General features: G+C 49.2%; 1 protein-coding gene across 1 annotated transcript in view; it reads right to left on the bottom strand.

The window, feature by feature from the left end:
* ESYT3 (extended synaptotagmin-like protein 3) overlaps positions 1-19518 on the bottom strand; it is a 53588-nt gene that overhangs the window by 10830 nt on the left and 23240 nt on the right. Inside the window, exons 3-15 of the mRNA XM_006846650.1 lie at positions 18995-19129; positions 15707-15783; positions 14179-14245; positions 13553-13642; positions 13022-13077; positions 11399-11519; positions 4607-4777; positions 3813-3895; positions 1855-1903; positions 1363-1452; positions 867-944; positions 725-787; positions 178-246 (exon numbers count right to left, since the gene is read on the bottom strand). Coding sequence (XP_006846713.1) covers positions 178-246; positions 725-787; positions 867-944; positions 1363-1452; positions 1855-1903; positions 3813-3895; positions 4607-4777; positions 11399-11519; positions 13022-13077; positions 13553-13642; positions 14179-14245; positions 15707-15783; positions 18995-19129 — 1149 coding nt within the window. The remainder of the gene's footprint in view (positions 1-177; positions 247-724; positions 788-866; positions 945-1362; positions 1453-1854; positions 1904-3812; positions 3896-4606; positions 4778-11398; positions 11520-13021; positions 13078-13552; positions 13643-14178; positions 14246-15706; positions 15784-18994; positions 19130-19518) is intronic.

Below are 19518 nucleotides of genomic sequence, written 5' to 3'. Positions count from 1 at the left end.
CCAGCACTGACAGGTGTTCAATACAAGCCAGTTCCCTTCCCTGTTGCTTCTCTCAACCATTGCTTTTGTCCATCCTCTCTTTCCACTCGGTCAGTTATCAGTGATCAAGACCCATCCTAGAGACTTCTATTTCCTTCCATCTCCTTACCCCAAGGCCACACTCCACAGCTGTCTTACCTTGCTCATGTGGGTCTTCTTGCCGACAGACAGCCTGACATAGGAAGAAGGGTCTCTGCTGACTTTATTCTGTGAATGGAAACATCCACAATGGTGGCACTGTTGATGTCAGCTTGAGACACCTTCATCCCCTAGGAGCAGATTGCTTCCCACTGACAGAAAGCAGCCTTGGTGCTCCCCAGACTGGGGCCCAGAACATGAGCCATGGAATCATGGTCGAGTCCAGTTCTGGCTCCTCCTCTTGGCTCTGTGATTTAGGCACATAACCTTCTACATCCTGCTTGTAAAATGTCAATAAAAACTGCACATAACAGTCATCAGAGGGTTCAGGGATAATGAATGTGAGGGATGAGTTTCCAAGCCCTGTGCCGAGCACATGCAGCTACGGAACAGCAGGTAGGTTTGCTATCCCAGACTCTGTGCATACGGACCATGGCTGGAGATGGAGCTGTGACCTGCCCGCACACCAGTCTTCAGTGTCTCTCTCTCTCTGTCTCTCTCTCTCTCTCTCTCACACACACACACACACATACACATGCACACATACCTTGGCAAACCTGGAGAGTTTTTTGGCTCGATATTCACCATTCAGGTAGTCAAAAGGGCTTCTCTGTGCAGAAGAACAATGAGGTAAGTGAGCAGGACAGGTGGTGCTTCCAGGGCGACACACTACTTGTGTTGCCACTCACCGGCAGGTTGCAGGCACTCTCCAGGAAGACCACGAGGATGGCAGTGGAGAGAGCAGCAGTTGGGGGGCCACCAGGGTCCTGCAGATGGCAGTAGGGAGACAAGCTGGTTTTGGAAAAGCCCCTGTGGCAGAAGGGAGCCAGCCAGCCCTTGTACTCCAGACTAATCATAAGATCTCTCACAGTCTAGCTTTCTGTCGAGGCTGAGAACACAACTACAGCATGGCAGATTCAAGCTAGACACAAAGGTGGACTTTCCACATGAACTGGGCTGACAGGCAATAACACAGAACTCTAAGGACCCCATCCAGCTTCCCTGGAGATGGCTGAGATGGGTCAGGAGCTGCTCTGTGTGGAGACGGGCCAGGATGGCAGGTTCTCCAGAAGGTAGGGCTTCAATTCACTCCTTGCCCTTAAGCACTCTGACCATCCCACCTCATGTGCCCTTACTCCCTCACATCACTTTTCTGCTCAGGGGCCCCTGACTCACCACACTCACTTCAGCCAGGGCTTCCTGGTCAGTGGTCAGTGAAAGCCACTCAAGCCGAAGGTGCAGCCGTCCGCTGGTTGTGTTGTTCAGGACAAACCACTGCAGGGAAGGGAGGGGGCAAGGGGCAGGAAGATGCTACTGACCCTTTTCCTAAATTGCCAATCAGCCCTACAATCCAGTGAAGGCCTGATAGTGATGAGAAAAGGCAAACCAGCTCACAAGAGTGTGGACCCTGAACACAGAGGGACAGGGAAGATGTGGCTGGACAAGGACAAAAGTACTACACTTTGGGATGAAAAAAACCCTCCTGCCAAGCCCAGCCTGCCCTTAATATGTGACTGTTCCCAGCTGGGGGTCCTCATGCTGTGGGAACTTCCAGGAAAGATCCTTCTGTGTCTCACCCAGCTCTTCCCCTGAGCATGCAGGCTGCCCAGTAGAGAAGGGCCTCGTCCACGGGGAGGGGCACTGCACTAAACCCCGGGTCCCAGGCACCAACTCTACCTCGTCTACCACTCTGTTGGTCATGACATCGCCAAGGCAGATCTGCAGGCTGGAAGACACAGGGAGGGGCTCTCAGCTTGGAGATGGCAAGATATAGAGGATGCAAGGGCCCACCCTGGAATCAAGTCTCAACTAAGACAGAGGATCTTATTCATCAAAGCCCCAAGAAATCATTGGAAACCAACTTCAACTTGAGTGAAGGCAGGACTCTCTAACCTTAAGGCTCAAAGGACAGGCAGCCCCAGTCCCCAGATAGGACAAATAGAAGTTGCTGGCCACACTGACTCGATTTCTCAATGAATGGGGCTACTGGCATTTTGGGTGGAGGATTCTTTCTTTTATAGGGCTGTCTGTGCATCATAGGGATTAAGCTTCCCATTTCTATGCCCTCTCAATGCCCATGGCACCACATCCCCCAGTCACTGTGACAACCCCAAATGCCCCCTCCATTTCCAAAACTGCCCCACATGTCCTCCCAGAGATAAGTGTAGTTGGCACCTGTGTGGGAAGAGGTAAGACTCAGACCAGATGGCAAATGTAATTCTGTAGAACTGTTAGAATATGTGCTTGAACTCAAAACCCACCTGAAAACAGCTAAACAAAACATGAATCAAAGCCACATTTCTATTCTGCAGCATTATAAAAAGTACAAGTTTCTTCATTAAGACAAAAATTTTGAAAGATGAAAACGTCCGGTGGTGAGCTGTTTCTGCACCTTTTCCCATTTTGTTTTGTGTCTACCTCACCCCAGCCCCTGAGCCGTGCAGTTTCAAGAGTCTGGTGCTGTCTGCCTGCACACAGACAGACAGACATCTGCCAGGGCTCCTCCCCTTGAAAATGCAATCCAACTATAGGTTACTCCACAGCTGTGTTCCCCCTCATATGAATACATCATGGATGTCCTGAGGTCAGCACACATAGGTCTTACTCATCAGCTTTAATAGCTGCAGAATACTCTGGAGTTTGGCAATGACCCATTTATTCAAACTTTCAACCAGTTCTCCCTGAGGTTGGAAATTCCTATCTCCAGAGTTTTGCCTCCAAAGACACTTTAAACATTTCAGGTACCCTGGTACCTTTTACAGAAGGTCCTGGAATTGGGACTGCTGGACCAAAAGATGTGTAAATTTGACATTTTATTATCTGTCCACCTCCACCATTCCAGGTGTCCACAGCCCTGAGGTCCTGTTTTCCGACCCAGCATGAATTGGCTCTTGGCACTGGGCACCTTGCCATCCATGCTAGGCTTGCTGCAGATGGAAACTGCAGGTGCCCTCTCAGGAGGGTAGAAAGCAGAACCCCAGGATTCAGGGCTGGGGCACTCTGGAGGCATCTGAGGAGGTATGTGACAGGTCTGTGGAAAGGTGGGCTAATTGCCTGACTTATTCACCATGCTAAGAGTGACTAGATTCTGACTAGGTCCACATTAGATGGATCCTGATAGAATAGGACAAAAACATGGAACAGAACTTAAATTCTTAATCAAACTAGTCAAGGCTAGAGGACTCCCAAGATTATCGCTCTGAGATATTTAAACCATGAGCCAAAATTATTCCCTATGGTCACCTTTTAGCTAAATAATAGATTGTCTCACTGTCTCATAAAATAAAGATTATCACCCATGAGCACTGCGCTTCTTTTTTTTAAAAAATCATCTATATGAGACCAAGCCATTAACAATTACTCTAAAGCAAAGATGAGAAGCAATGGCACTGGGAAACTAGATTCCTGGAGATGAAACAATCTGAATGGAAAAAATGAGAATGCTCAGACTTGTGAAGAATGCAACCAATATCATTGAACAATTTGTGTGTAAACTGTTAAATGGGAGCCTAATTTGCTGTGTACATTTTCACCTAAAATACAATAAAACATGCAAAAACATAAGAGTGACCAGAGAAGGCTGCAGGTCCCAGAGAAGGCAGGCTGTCCCAGGTCCAGCTCTGCCCTGTCCTCACCTGCCCAGGAAGTCATCCCTGTCAGTGTCCTCATCGTACAGGTCCACCTCCAGGTCCTGCCCAGGAACTTCATACACTATGAGCTGCCGAGAAAGAGAGGTGTCTTCACCTGCGGGCTACACGGCTGATGAGCAGACCTCACATGTAGCCAAGGGGAGGCAAGCCCTGTCCCTGCCACCCAACAGCTGGGAGCCCATGGACAGAGCTCTACCTATAAAGGGGGAGTGGTGCCCTTCCCTGGGGGCAGTGAGGAGGACTGGTGGCAAGTGCAAGCCCATGGGTGCTCAAGGGACAGTAGCTACTATTTCCCCCATGGGGCTTTCCCAGCCAATCCTCCTGGGCCCATGGGTCTGGGGCACTCTGCTTTCACTGCCACACCCCAATAGTGGAGCTTCCAGGTGGTATCCTGTGAGGGGAGGGCACGGCATCAACGAGAAGTACCCCTTTTCGGTTTTAACAGGTTGTGGGTCCCACCTTTCAAGTACTAAGGAGAGGGGTTGGCCTTTGGAAGAGACCTGGTGTGTGGTTCTGGCAGGGAGGCTGAGAGGACCGGAGCAGAACTGTGTTCCAAGGTTCTCTCCTTTGATTTTAAACCATACGTTCAATGAATCTGACTCTGGTGGAGAAGAAAGGTAGGAATCGCCTACAGGCTAGCTCTCCAGTGAGGCCAGAGCAGCCCCATCGCTGATCTAGTGTTGCCCCCATGGACACATACGGGCTCCGAGGGCCAGGCCTTGCCTTGTCTGTGTGCCCAGCACAACCCAGGGCAGCCAAAGGAAGCTGAGGAGGCTCACCTCAAACATCTCATTCCAAGTGGGGTTCAGGTTCTTGTAGATGGTCCTGCTCCGGAAATGCTGCAAGCCAATGCTCACCTTGGCGTAGGGGTCTGACTTGCCTCGAATCCCCAGGAAGTTATCCTTCTGGGCCAGGTTCTCCGCCTCCAGCAGGTGGACTCTGATTACTCCCTGGAACACACCATAGTCTGAGGCTCACAACCACTCCCTAGGCCACATCAGCCCTCAAGGCCCAGAACACCAGAACCAAACCCATCAGAGGTCACCCCTGACCCCCTCTTATTCTCTCCAGAGGCAGGTGGAGAGAGAAAAGGCAGTGACCTGGACATGGCCATGTGGCCAGTGACAACAAGGCCCAAGACTATCCACTATTAGATGCCCCGCCCATGTCTGGCCTTCCCACCTCTCCCTGCCTCAAACCTGCCACATGAGTGGCTTATTCAATTGCAGTCATTTCCTCCTCCTCTGCCAACAACCATGTCACCTAAGGAGGTTTCCTCCTTTACTCCAGGACTCCTCTGTGATCTGGCCAAGCTCCAATGTCACATCTCCTTCAGGTGACCACACTCCAGAGGCTGCCTGCTGTTGACAGTGAGTCCGTGTGCTCATAAAGCCCCCAGCACCAGGCTTCCCCCCTCCACACCTGGGCTGTGCCACACAGCAGACCCCTTCCCCGTACTCAAAGCGATGGGCACCAGAAAAGAAAAAGTAAAATCTAACTCTGTTAAAGAACAGAACATAGCAAATAAGGAAAAGAGGAAGACAATAACCCCCAAACACCTAGGTCACAGAACTTAAGGTAGGCTTCCTGCCTAAAGCTATTACGTTTTTAAGAAAGTAAGTACATATACATTTATCCTTTGACTCTGCAATTCCACTTCTAGGAACTATTCTAATAGTTTACTGGTAAAAATATATTAAGACGTGTGTACAAGCTGTTTATTACAACATTATTTCTAATAGGAAAAGATCAGACACAACTGTCTATCAATAGAGAACTAGGCTATAACATAACTACCCTTTTACAACCTCAGTGATTTAATAATAATAAGGATCTCTGGTGGTGCTTGTTCTGCTGCGCATACGGTCGCTAAGAGTCGGTACCGAGTCACTGGCACCAGACAACAACTAGTGGTGCAGTGGTTAAGCATCCGAACCCATCAGCTGCACTGCAGAAGAAACAGGCTGCTTCCATAAAGATTAAAGCCTTAGAACCCGTCTGGGGAGTTCTACTGTGTCCTATAGGGTCTCTGTGAGTTGGAATCAGCACACAATAACAACAGTGAGTCGACTGATTGAAGCAATGATTATCAGTGACTGATAATATCATAAAGAGGCATTCTGACATCATGTGGTTCTATACACAAACCACCTATGAAGTAATCTTCTGAAAGAATTGAGCGTGAATTAATTGCCCTCTCTGACCAACTCCTAATTACAGGAGACAAAAGAACATGTTCATCTATACCAAGAGACGCAAACACAGCTTCTCAGAAACGCTACAGTACATAACCTGGTATCTTCAACAGGTACACTGCAAGGAACAAAACACACCCACTCTTCCATTTGTCAATATGGTTAGTTGTATTTTATTTTATTTGAAAATCAGTTTTATGCAAAAATGGAGAATGACCACATCAGATCACAAAATGGAGGATAACTATACCATTGCACAACTGCTGAACCCCTGGAATCATGGGCCAGCCAATGACTCATAAACTTTTAACTATCATAGTCACTGAAATGAAAGTTCATTGTTGCCAGACGTTGTTAATGCACAGCACAGTCAGATCACAGATGTTTATTACTGTGAATGCTGGATAATGACACAGTCCACCAAGTGAGGAGAAGATGGAGAGAGACAGATGTAAACATTTAAATATCAATTAAACACGTTTGTTAGGAGTCCTGGTGTGGCGCTGTAGGATCAGCACTGGACTGCTAACCTCAATGCTGGTAGTTCAAACCCACTAGCGCTCCTGGAAATCCTATACAGGGTTTCTATGAGTCGGAACCGATTCAACAACACTTAACAACAACAACAAACGTATTATATAAATCTTATTTAGATCTTAATTCAAACCAACTTAAAAAAACCCTGACATTTATGAGCTGAGTTTTTAACATTGCCTGGATATTTGATGGTATTAAGAAATTGCATATAATTGTTGAAGTGTGATAATGGCATTATGGTTTAAGCTTTGAAAGAAAAGGCTCCTTATGTTTTAGAGATTAGACAGGCATACTTCCTTTTATTGCATTTTGTTTAACTTTGGTTTGCATATATTGCAATTTGCACATATAAAAGGTTTGTGGTAATCTTGTGTTGAGTAAGTCTCAACAGGGCCATTTTCTTAACAGCATGTGCTCACTTTGTATCTCTGTGTCACGTCTGGTAATTCTCACACTATTTCAAACTTTTTCCTAATGCTATTGTACACTTCATAGACCACAGTATAGTGTAAATATAACTTTTATTTGCACTGGGAAACCAAAAAACTTGATGGCTCCCTTGACTGCAATATTCACTTCACTGTGGTGGTCTGGAATGAAACCCACAATATCTCTGAGGTATGTTAGTTAAGTGCTGTCGAGTCAATTCTGACCCACAGCGACCCTGTATAGGGTTTCCAATGAGCAGCTGGTGAGCTTGAACCATTGACCTTGTAGTTCAAACGACTTTGTAGTCGCATGCATTAGCCCACAGCACCACATCAGGGCTCCATACCTAAAAATATAATAAAAGAAAGAAAAAAAGTACAAATGGTGAGGGAATCAACCTGTCCAAATGACATATTGTTAGGTACCAAGAACTGGCTCCGAGTCACAGTAACCCTATGAACAACAAAGTGAAACACTGCACCAACTTCACAATTGTTGCTCTGTTTCAGCCCATTGTTGCTGCCTCTGTGTCAGTTCATCTCGTTGGGGGGCCTTCGTCTTTTCTTGCTGATCCTCTACTCTGCCAAGCATGTTGTCCTTTTCCAGGGACAAGTGCCTCCTGACAACATGTCTAAAGTATAAGAAATGAAGTCTCACTATCCTGGCTTCTAAGGAGCATTGTGGCTGTACTTCTTCCAAGACAAATTTGTTTGTTCTTCTGGCAGTACATAATAATTTCAATATTTTTCTCCAATACCATAATTCAAATGCACCAATCCTTTTACGGTCTTCCTTATTCATTGTACAAGTTTCACATTCCGATCAAAGGCATCTTTGCTCTTGAACACTTTAAAGAGGCCTTTTGCAGCAGATTTGTCTCGTGCAATACAATTTCTTATTTCTGTACTGCTGCTTCCATGAGTGTTGATTGCAGAGCCAAGCAAAATGAAGTCTTGGACAACTTCAATCTTTTCTCTGTTTATCATGATGCTATTTATTGGTCCAGGAGGTTGAAACTAACCAGCTGCTCCTCAGAAACCCTCTACAGGGTCACGATGAGTCACAACATATTCGATGGCACTTAACAACAGCAACATTTATTGGTTCCGTTGTGAGGATTTTGGGTTCTTTACAATGAGGTGTAGCCATATTGAAGGCTGTTCTGTCATCTTTGATCTTTAGCAGTAAGTATTTCAAATCCTCGTCACTTTCAGTAAGCAAGGTTGTGTCATCTGCATATGCTGCTGCTGCTACTATGTGCCATGGACTCGGTTCCGACTCACAGTGACCTTGTATAGGGTTTCCAAGGCTGTGAATCTTTATGGGAGCAGAAAGCTCCACCTTTCTCCTGCGGAGCAGTTGTTGAATTCGAACTGCTGACCCGTAACACTACCAAGGTAGGGTGTTAATAAGTCTCCAATCCTGACGTCATGTTCTTTTTCATGTACTTGAGTTTCTCGGGTTCTTTGCTGAGCATACAGATTGAATAAGCACACCTTTCCTTACTTTGCATCATTCAGTGTCCCCTGGTTCTGTTCTACAAGCTGCTTCTTGTTCTATGTACAGGTTCCTCATGAGCAAAATTAAGTGTTTTGGAATATTCATTTTTTGCAATGTTATCTATAGTTTGTTATGATCCACACAGTTGAATGCTATTGCATAGTCAATAAAGCACAAGTAAACATCTTTCTGGTATTCTCTGTTTTCAGGCAAGATCCATCTGGCATTAGCAATGATATCCCTTGTTTCATACCCTCTTCTGAATCTGGCTTGAATTTCTGACAACTCCTTGTCAGTGTACTGCTACAATTCTTTTTTGAATAATCTTTAGCAAAATTGTACTTGCATGTGATATTAATGACAATGTTCAATAATTTCTGCATTCCACTGAGTCACCTTTCTTTGGGGTGAGCACAAATACGGATCTTTCCCAATCAGTTGACCAGGTAACTATTTCTTGGCAAAGCTGAGTGAGCACCTCTAACAATTCATCAGTTTGTTGAAAGATTTCAATTTGTATTCAATCAATTCCAGGAACCTTATTTTTCACCATTGCCTTCAGTGCCGCTTGGACATCTTCCTTCTGTACTGTTGATTCTTGATCATATTCTTGAAATGGTTGATCACCAACCAATTCTTTTTGGCACAGCGACTCTGTATTTCTTATATCGTCTTCTGATGTTTCCTGTATCATTCAATATTTTGTGCACAGAACCTTTCTATATTGCAGCCTGAGGCTTGAATTTTTCTTCAGTTCTTTTGGCTTGAGAAATGCTGATGTTCTTCCCTTTTGTTTTTCTAATTCTAGGTCTTTGCACATTTCATTATAATATTTTGTCTTCTGTAATCATTTTTCTCCAAATGATTTAGGTGTGCCAAAAAAAAAAAAAAAATTCCAAGACTGGGGTGTGGCTTTAGGAGTAGAGGGAGACGTTGGAAAGATGGGGAAATGACACAGGCCAAGGTTAAGGATGAAATGTGTCTCCATGTTCTGGTGTCACCCTATTAAGTCAGGGCTGAATTCTCTGGGGCTAACATGATGAAGATTCCAGTAAGGGGAGCAGAGGGCACAGGCGTGCTGACAACTGGGACCAACAGGACAGGCACATCCTCCCTGATGATCACAGGGTTTCTGGGGAGTCAGGGGACATGAATGAGAGGGTTTAAAAGAAGTACCAGCAGCACTTGTGGAACATTCTCTGGGAGGGAAGGAATGAGACCTGAAAGGGTTCTTCCAGTAGGAGCCCCCACCTGGAAGCTGGGACCCTGGGGTGTGAGTGCCTGGAACCATTCCATGGGAGGAGCCAGCGCGCACGTCCCTGAGGAGACAGGACACAGAGAGAAGGAGGTGTGTGTCTGTCCTCTCAGGTCAGAGTACCATGCGTGACAAGGCCTGAGGAGGAGATGCCATAAGAGAGTGTAAAACAAACAAACCGCTGCCTCACTCCTGATGCCAATGGTAAAATTGGGGTCTTTTCCTCTCACCAGCAGCCCTGGTAACACTGCAAGATAAGCACTGCACTGTTAACGGAAAGGTATAGGCAGTTCAAACCCACCAGCCGCTGCAGAGGAGATAGACAAGGCTTTCTGCTTCTATAAAGATTTAAGGCCTTTGCAGTGTGGATATGAGTCAGAACTGGTGTGACAGCAGTGAATTTGCTTTGGCGTTTCCCTCTCTCCTGAGGCCCTGACTTCCAGTGCTGACCAGTGGAGAAGCCGCATGGATGCCCCAGGGGAATTCTCCCCAGTAAACCTCAAAACTCCTTCCTGGAGTGAAAACAATGGAGTTTGAGAAGTCTCTTGCAGATAATACCCACTTATCCTGGCTTCAGTGACTGGATGATCAGAGCTCAACCAGAAGTAAAAAGAAAAGGAAAAAAAAAAAAAAAAGTATTCTCATACAATGGAAGCAGTAGCTCAAAAGAGTGCACAAGTCCTTACAGCAAGATTCATTCCCACCCCTTCCACACACAGAGTAGCCAGGGATGGGCAACTTGGACACTGGCTACCCAAAATGGGGGGTGGGGGGCTACAAAGGCAAGAAGTGACTGGCTTACAAGCTTTCAAGAGGGAACCTAGACCCAGAGGGCCTGGAGGAAGATAGAATCTCCAGTGAGTAGTATTCAATCTGACTAGGCGGAGCTGATGCAGTGAAATGCAGACGGGTCTCTTGTGATACAATAGTGAATAATTGTTATCAGGACTGATTGTGAAGGTTGGAAATGTAAAGGTAGACGTTTTATAGCAAGGAGGGGAATGATTTTCAGTCTAGGAGCAGAGGTCCCTAAGACCATCAAGGGAGAAGAGCAGAGAGCGGGACCCTACCCAGAGAAGCAGTGATGCCTGAAATGGAGGCAGAGATGATGACGTGGAGCGATGGGGCAGCTGGAGACTTTAGATCCAGAGAGGGAGAGCAACTGTGTGCTGAAGACCTGGGGGGTACGGGGGAAGGATTGCATGGAGGGGATTGTAACCATGGCAATGAGACGATATACGTTAGAATGAATGTGAGACTGATGTTCTCCCATGTAAACTATCACATAATTCACAATAAAACATTAAGAAAAAAAAGAGTTTGAGAAGTCTCTTGTCCCTGAAAGGCGGATAGGAAGCTCCTAGATCTTTACAGGGTAACTGTCCACTCTCTCCAACATAGGCCACATGGAGGGGACCAGGAACTCATAATGAATTAGCCCTGGGCCCTGCCTCTCACTAGAAGGGTGACCTTGGGGTAGTCATTCAACTTCCCCGGGCTCAGTGTCCACCCTACAAAATGGGGATGCCATGCCCTTTTGGGGCAATAAGGATTGTCATCTGATAATGCACTCCAGGTAGCAGGAGTCTTCCCCTACCCTAGCACACACACCAGCTGTCTGTCCCTCAACACTGGGCCCAGGGCCAGGTACTCACACAGGGCAGAGGGAAGCGCAGGGTGGTCACATCCAGCCCCTTCTTCACAGGTACGGTCACGCGGTTGGGCAGCACCAGGTGGGCGGCAATGAGGTCCTCCAGTAGGCTGTCTGACACCTCGCTGGGGATACCAGGCATCACCGGCTGTGCTGGGGGGGGGGGGGGTGCCCCTCCACCCATCCCCAGAGCTTGGCAGGGCCAACCCACCAAGGAGAAAGCAGCATTGTTGGTCTGCCTGAGATGGATGCGTGAGTCTATGTGTGTGGAATATGTGGTGGAGGGATGCACCTGGACAGTCCCTGACCTCCCTGCCCCAGTCCTGCTTTGTTCTTCCAGGAGCAAAGCATGGAACCTGAGAGCAATGAGCCCCCATGTGAGCTTCCCAGCTCGACCACTCACTAACCTCTGTGGGCCTCAGCGTCCTGATCTAAAAGGGGGATAATAATGCCCACTTCCTACACTTGTTATTATGAGTAAAGTGCTGAGAATGGTGCTTGTTACTGCGGTTAAGGGCTTCTGAGTCAGTTCCAACTCACAGCAACCCTATATAGGTTTTCTAAGGAGAGCAGCTCGTGGGTTTGAACTGCCGACCTTGAAGTTAGCAGTTCAGTGCTTATCATACAGCACCACACCCGGACTCTAAGAATGGTATTAGTACAAAGCACATGCTATGTGAATCCCCACCCCCTGCTCCAACATCCTGATCTCTTTGTTTATTGTCTGTTTCCAGGGTACAGGGAGATAGGGGCAGCATGTAGAACAGGAGGGCACACTGTAGGTTCTCAGTAAATATTTTCTTAATGAACAAATGCATGACTACATTCTCTGTGTCCAGGGGGCCAAGAGCAATGGGATGGCCCCTCAACCCAGCTGTGCCTCCTGCCTGTGGAGGTGTTCACATGGGGCCCCAGGAAGGTGGGACCTCCCAGGCTAGTTCTTCCCCACTGGCCTGTGGCCACCTCACCCTCTCACACCTGTACTTGTGATCCTGTCAGGGGAGTGGGGGGAAGGAGGGGTTCACAGTTTCTCACGACACACTTGGACTGGCAAGTGAGGAAGAAAAGAGGAAATTCATATGTGTCCACACCGCCTTGCTGCCACCACACACACCCGTTCCCATAGGGACCCCAGGCAGAGGAAACAGGTTCCTCTCTACTGAGGAAGAGCCCAGAGAGGTGGAGTAACTTGTCCAAGCTCACACAGATACTAAATGACAGAGTCAGGAGACTAGTCTGGCTGGGACTGGTTTCAATGCCTGCCCGTGCTCACTCGCATTAGTCTAAGCAACTGTCCCTAGGCCCAATCTCATTCGATCAGAGCCACCTCCCCCTGCACCAGCACAGGGACCTGCATATCCCTCAGCCCAACATGAAATGAAGCACTTCTCCCTCACACTATGTGTATGAGTGCTCATGCGTGCACACTGCGCTTAAAGGCTGCCTTCAACGTTGCTAGCCTCTCATGCCCCTGCTCCCTTCTTCCCCACCCACTTTCCCTCTTGGTGGGGGGGAGGGCTCACTGCTGCTCACTCATCGTGCATTGAGAGTAGGGTGGGAGGGTGTGCACAGGCCCAAGGATCCCACATCTGGAGACCCCCGCCCCAGCGGACTGCCAGGTACTCACTTGATTCCGGGTGCATCCAGCAGGTTGGTCAGGCCTGTCCAGTTGATCTGCAGGTGCTGTCAAGCAGAGGGAAGCTCTTAGGCTGGAAGGTGCTTGGAGCTCAGGGCTGTGAACCTTCTGCCAAGTGCCTTGCCCCCACCTGAATGGAGAATGCAGTCTACTGGGGGACACCCTTAGCAGCGGTGTCAGGCAGGTCAGGGCACCTTCCCAGCCTCTCAGGCCTTTAAGCGGGACAAGGCAGGGGTTGTGGGGTCTGCCACTTCCTGCCAGTACCATCCTGGGAATGGACCAGTCCACAGGGCCCTAAGTCAGCCTGTCCACTCTACTTCAGACCTTCTGGGTGACCTTGGTGAGCCACTTTTCTGAGCTCAGTTTCCCCATCTAGGAGACAGCAGAATCTAGTTCCTCAAGGTGTCTTAGGGTGAAATAAGACAATCCTTATGTGCCCAGGACTAGGTGGGACTCGGGTAACGTCAGTCAGTGGAGAGTGCTCAGTCCCAGCGTGGGGCTACCTCCAGTCCCTGGACTTACCGGCTTCTGTAGAAAGAACACGGTTACAGCTCCCACAAAGGGCTTGTCCACCAGGAGGGGCTCCAGAATGATCCGAAGTGTGCCCTGCAACTGAACCGGCACAGTGGACCATGAGGGATCCCAGCTCCTTTTCTCCCGTGCCTGCTGCTGCCTCATCACATGCCTGTGTTACCCCCAAAGGTCAGGATCACTCTCCCCAGACACCTGCTGCCAGACCAGAGACCACACCGGGGGTGCAGAGGTTTGGATACAGCTGCCACTCCTTTACTGGCTACCAAGGCACCCTGAGCTGCCCCCTACCTCTCGGGTCTCACTGGACCCCACCTTGGTCACAGTGTCAGGTGGGCCAGCAAGGAGGAACCCAGGAGTGAGTTCCGGCTCCACCTCCCCAGTCCACCTCCGTTTCTAAGTTATGGTCCTGCACTGCTTCTTAAACAGACCCTCTCCCAGAGCGACTTTGCAAACAGAGGCAGCTGTGAGGCCAACGAGGCAGAGCAGCTGGTCCAAGCCCAGCGCCACCACTTCCTGCATCACTACTGCCTCTGGATTTGGTGCTTGGACCCACTTCCCCGTCTCCTGCCCACACGCCAGGGGCTGGTGGAGCAGGCACTCTGGACTTCACCCACCTGGATCCCTTTCACACCAGCCTGTATCTTCTGCAGCTCCACACTGATCTCACAGTCTCCGATGTAACTGGAAGTAGGGAGGGCATAAGAAGGTGGGGAGGATGGGGCAGATGCATCGCTCAGAGTGGTGGACAAACATGTCCAGAAGCATACAGCCCAGACCCAGGTATTAGCCGGCAAGCCTGAACTCTGCATTCCTCAGCCCATGACCTCAGCCTTTGCACAGACTCCAGCCCAGGAGGCAGCCTCCGAGTCCCTGTACCCAGAAGCCATCCATGGATATCCCCACCTCTCTGATCATGAGGCAATGGATCTGGGCACCAGCTCTCTCACCGGCCACAGAGATGAGAAGTAAGGACTGTGGGGAGCCTCAGCTGCTTAACCCAACTATTTCTGTAGACAAGCCCCAGGCTAGTGGTGGGGGTGGATGAAGGTTACAAGGTCTCAGGCTGCAAGAATGGGAGCCTGAGGCCAGCTGGTGGCTCTTGTCTGAGCCCAGAAGGGGTACCCCCGAGGGTGTGTCAGCCCCTCACTGGTGACCCCTCGCCCCCCACTGGGATAGGAGGCTGTCAAAGGCTTGAGGAGAGGACTAATCAAATGAAGGATGGTGGTCAAATATGGGCAAGACACAGGCAGAGCAGCTGGATGCCACAAGCCCTGAAAGGACAGGCACAGGGGGCAGGAGGAGCCCTCGGGTCGTATAAGCTGACTGGGAGACTGAAGGGACCAGATGTCCTCAATGTGTCCCGACTCTTCATACATGGATCCCATGGCAGGGCCTCAGGGGCAGGAGCAGTCAAAGAGCCCACTCACCATTCCAACACACTTAAGACCAGTCACCCAATGGGAATGAGTGTGTCTGGAGCTAGCTCCTGTCTTCCCAGCATGCCCTGCATGCCAGCCACTAGTCTAAGGACAGGGAATGAGGAAAGGAATGCCAAACTTCTGGAACCTCAGGAAGTGGTCCTTGGTCCTTCACAGCACAAGTTCAATCTCACTTCCCCTGGGAAGACTGCGGACCTATTACAAACCTCATTTAAATGAGGTGCCCTTGACCGACCTGCTGAATAGTCTCTCTTGTGGCTTCACACTGCCCAGAACCATTTCTCCCACTGGTCCCTTTCATCTGGTGCCCAGAGCTGTCTGGGTCTGGCCACACCTATTCCCTCTAGCCATGTGCTCCTTCAAGACAGCTCTTCAGACCCTTAGGATGATCTGGCCCTAGCCCTCAAGAAAGCTCTGCTTCTGGGCCTTGGAACTGCCTGTTCTGATGGCAGATGTCAGACCTGGCCTAGGGGTCAGATGGTTGCGGCTTCCCTAGACTAGTCCTCTTCCATCCATTCCCCTGACACCCTTCTCTAAGCAGGGACCTTGTACTCCAGCCCTGGTGTGTGTGTGTGTGTCACTGTGAGAGGGTTTCATGTCCCAAATCAGAATGTATATATACTTCATCTTCAAATAGAATATCATCAGGGAGGCCCATGAAGCCCCTGGAACCCACCCCAGCCCCCACAGCAAGAGAGCTCACCATATCTGCAGATCCAGGACCACCTGTCTTCTGTTACACTTGTTAGTGTGGGCTTTAACACCATTGACCCGGGGGCACTGAAAGAGATGCCAGAGGGTGGGGTCAGCAGGGGATGGCTGTCAGTACTCCACCCAGCACTGGGCTTCATCAACAAAGCAGCCATGGCCCTTGCCCTCCCAGGATGAGATACAAACACAGAAAGCCACCCCACAGCCCTGTCAGCTGTGGTCCTCCTGAGGCTTCCCTCCCTGCCTCTGTATTTACTGAGCACCTACTATAAGCTGGGCATTGGACTCGGGAGACGGCAGGGAGTAAGGCAGGTCTGAGCCTGCCTCATGGGTGCACAGCCTAGCAGCAGTGAGGACCCCCAGCCCAACCTTGGGGGATCAGTGAGGCCTCCTGGATGGAAGTGGCATTAAAGCTGAGTGCTGGCGAAATGCTGGCAGATGAGCTGACCCCATAAGGGCTAGAGGAGAGGGCAGGGTCCCTGGCAGAAGATGCTGATCCTAGAAAGTACAATGCCTGCACCCTAAGTCAGGCTTGGGGCCAAGAGCTGAGCTCATAGGTTGTTTTCCTTCTGTTATCAGCTGCCCCTGTCTACCCAGATCCTGCGCTTCTCCTCCTGCCAGGTGGCATTGCAGTGAGGTCTGGTTACTATGTACCAATAAGAAAAATTGGATTTCATCTGAACCCACGTTAATGACATGCATGCTGAAGTGGTCAGGAGTGAAGTCCACTGAGATCCACCCAACAAGAGAAAAGAAGATGGTTAGAGAGATGGATGCACGGGTAGCAAAGCAAACAGAACAAAAGGCTAACAACTGCAGAGTCCAGACGGTGAGTACGTGGTGGTGTCACTATAGAGTTCTCTTACTTTCCTGCACGTTTGAAATGTTTCATAACAAAATGGAGAAAAATCCAATTAAGCACACCAGAAGAAAGATGAAATTCTTCTGCTTCTCTACTCTTTCAATGTATTGTTAAGTGAAGAGGTTATCAAAGAGTGTGAAGCCCAAAATGTAGAGAAGTATGATACAGACGTGTAGACACAGAATGAAAAACATCATGCATTGTGTCCAGTTTCTGACATGTGTGATATGTCAGCTTTCACAAATGTGCAATGTGTTGTGATTTATTTTCTCCTTCTAAATAAATATTCACTTTGGGCCTAATTTTGTATTTTGTAATGTGATATTCTTTTTCCTTAAGAGGGCCCTGGGATTGTAGAACCTTCAGGCCCTACCGTACAAGGCTCTGCCCTGGCCTCCAAAACTTTGCTATTAAAGGCCCAGAAAGATCTGTGGGAGCCTGGGAGGAGATAGGACATTTAACCTCCCGAGGCCTGGCACCTATGAAAATTCAGCCTGCCTAAGACCTTTGTCTGGAGAGAAACATCATGAGGAAGTCTGCTCACCGGGGACCTCTACCACAGAAAGCAGGGAAAACCAATGGTTGAACAGCTGCTCATGGTTAGGTGACAGATGCTAGTTTGGAATCTGGCCTCCACTGGGCCCCATGGGTCACACTGGGCACAACTCCTTCGACCTACACAGACCACCCTGAGGCTAGGCCGGGCATTCACACCTCACAACACCCCTTAGAAGGGATCCTTTCATTTTACAGATGAGGACTCAGAGATCAGAGAGGTGACATCGTTGGCCCAAGGTCACCACAGCATAGAGTCGTAAACAGATATGGGGCTGTAGGTGTGAGCACAGGGACCTGGCCAAGCCCAGGGGGTCACATGAGGAGGTCACATGACCCCAAGGTGAAGGGGATTGGAGTGCTGAGAGGAGGGAAGCGGGGACAGGACTTGAATGAGGAATCAGATATACCTAGCAGTGGGCTGGCTCTGCCTGCAGGTTTCCCTGACTTTATGATAGCAGTCCTTAGGATCAGCCACCTTTAACCCTGCTTCAGCTGCCTGTGAGTAATCTGCTTGTAAGCAGTTCCCCCAACACCCAGGCCCCCGGAGGAACAGGCTCTGCTCCAGACACAGCATCTGCAAACTTCTGAAAACTTCCTGTGATGCCCTCCTTCCTAGATCAGCCTGACGAACCCTTGAAAAGCCAACTCAGACATCACTCCCTCCAGGAAGTCTTCCCTGTCTAGCTCATGAATTCCTCTACCACTGTATGGGCACTGTCATCTTGTCACCTGCCAGCTTATGTGTTTGCCTCGCACAAGACGGTGACCTTCCTGTAGGCAGGACACAGCCACACCTATCTTTCTGTCTATGGTGCCTAGCACCCAGTAAGTGCTCAGGAAGAAACAAGGAATGAGCAAATGAACCAATGGGTGTTGCCACATGCCAGTCCTGCGAGAGTCTTCATAGCATTAACTACTCAGGGTGGTACCCAGGCACCCACCCCTAGGACGAAGTTCTCAGCAGGCTGGTCTGCACCCTGACACATGCTCATTCCAGAGCTGATCAGATGTCAACACCTTTGAGTTACTGGGTAATGGACATCATAGCAAGGAATCTGGTGGCACAGAGGTTAGTTGCTCAGCTGCTAACCAAAAGGTTGGCAGGTCAAATCCACCAGCCGATCCATGGGAGAATAAAGTGACCGTCTGCTTCTGTAAAGATTACAGCTTTGAAAACCCCACGGGGCAGTTCTACTCAGTCCTGCGAGGCTGCTGAGTCGGAACTGACACGATGGCAATGGGTTTATGGCTGTGATGGCAGTTCTCTAGATGGGGATGAATTTTTGTATCATTAGAGTACGACTGACACTGATTGGCCAAGGGGCACTTTGGGGCAGAAGGAGTGGGGGACAAACGGGAAACCGGGAGCTCAGTCTATGTGAAGCATAAATGTCTTTGGCCATGATCATTTTATCCTGGGACCCTGGCTGATCATCACAGATACTGTTTGTGGCACTGTCTCTATCCACAAAGGTGTCTCCCCAGCTGACGCCTGAGGTGAGCCACTGTGACTTAGACATCTTTGTGTCTCTCTGGCTATCGCCATATGGCTATGCTTCCCCTGCACCACCCTTTTTTGTTGTTGTTCAAGAAAAACGGAATGATTTCCACCACTCCTTTTCTGTTCTCTCTGAGGCAGGTTTGGAAGCTGGGGAGATGGTGGAGGTGAGACTGAGGAGCTGTACTGAGGCCAAGAGGCTGGAAAATACAAGTGGAGGTGGTGTCCCTGATATAGTAGGAGGAAATTCTGCTCTCAGGTGTCTGACCTGTGTTGAGAGTGAGGGGACTTTAGGGGGTGAGAAAGGGGATGGAGAAGAGACTGCTAACTGGTCTGGGCTGACCTCCTGAGATAGCACTGACCTTCTGTCCAAAGTAGAGCTTGGTGAAGGTGAAGCTCCTCAGGTGGGCGCTCTTCTCCCGGATCTTTGGCTCGAGTTTCTCCCGAAATTTGTTTTCCATGATCATGCTTAGGTAGGGCCAGATCTGGAAGATGATCTGAGAAGACAGGAAGGGGTGGTCAGGCTTGTGTCTCTACCCTGACCTATGGAGGCAAAGCCTGATCCTCTATAACCTAGCCTAGAAAGGGGGACCCCACAGTCCTACTACTGGCAATGGGTTTATGGGGGTGTGATGGTAGTTCTCTACTGGCCTGCTGGCTCACCCACCTACCCACTTATCCATCCACCTGCCCAGCTAATACCTGATAAATTGCACAAGGCAGCAGGGCCCCAGGCTTTGAAGCCGTCCTACAGAACACCGTGTAATACCCACTAAATGTCATATTGGGAAGCTTTTCAATTCTGTGCTAAAACACGAACGATATCATTCTATATTCTGGTATCAGTAAAAAGTAGGTGCCAGAGGTTTAAGGGCAGTATCATGGA

This window comes from Chrysochloris asiatica, unplaced genomic scaffold, assembly GCF_000296735.1.
Source record: "Chrysochloris asiatica unplaced genomic scaffold, ChrAsi1.0 scaffold00028, whole genome shotgun sequence".
Lineage (NCBI taxonomy): Eukaryota > Metazoa > Chordata > Mammalia > Afrosoricida > Chrysochloridae > Chrysochloris > Chrysochloris asiatica.
Note: the sequence above shows the minus strand (reverse complement) of the source record. Positions and strands in the feature narration are given on the sequence as shown.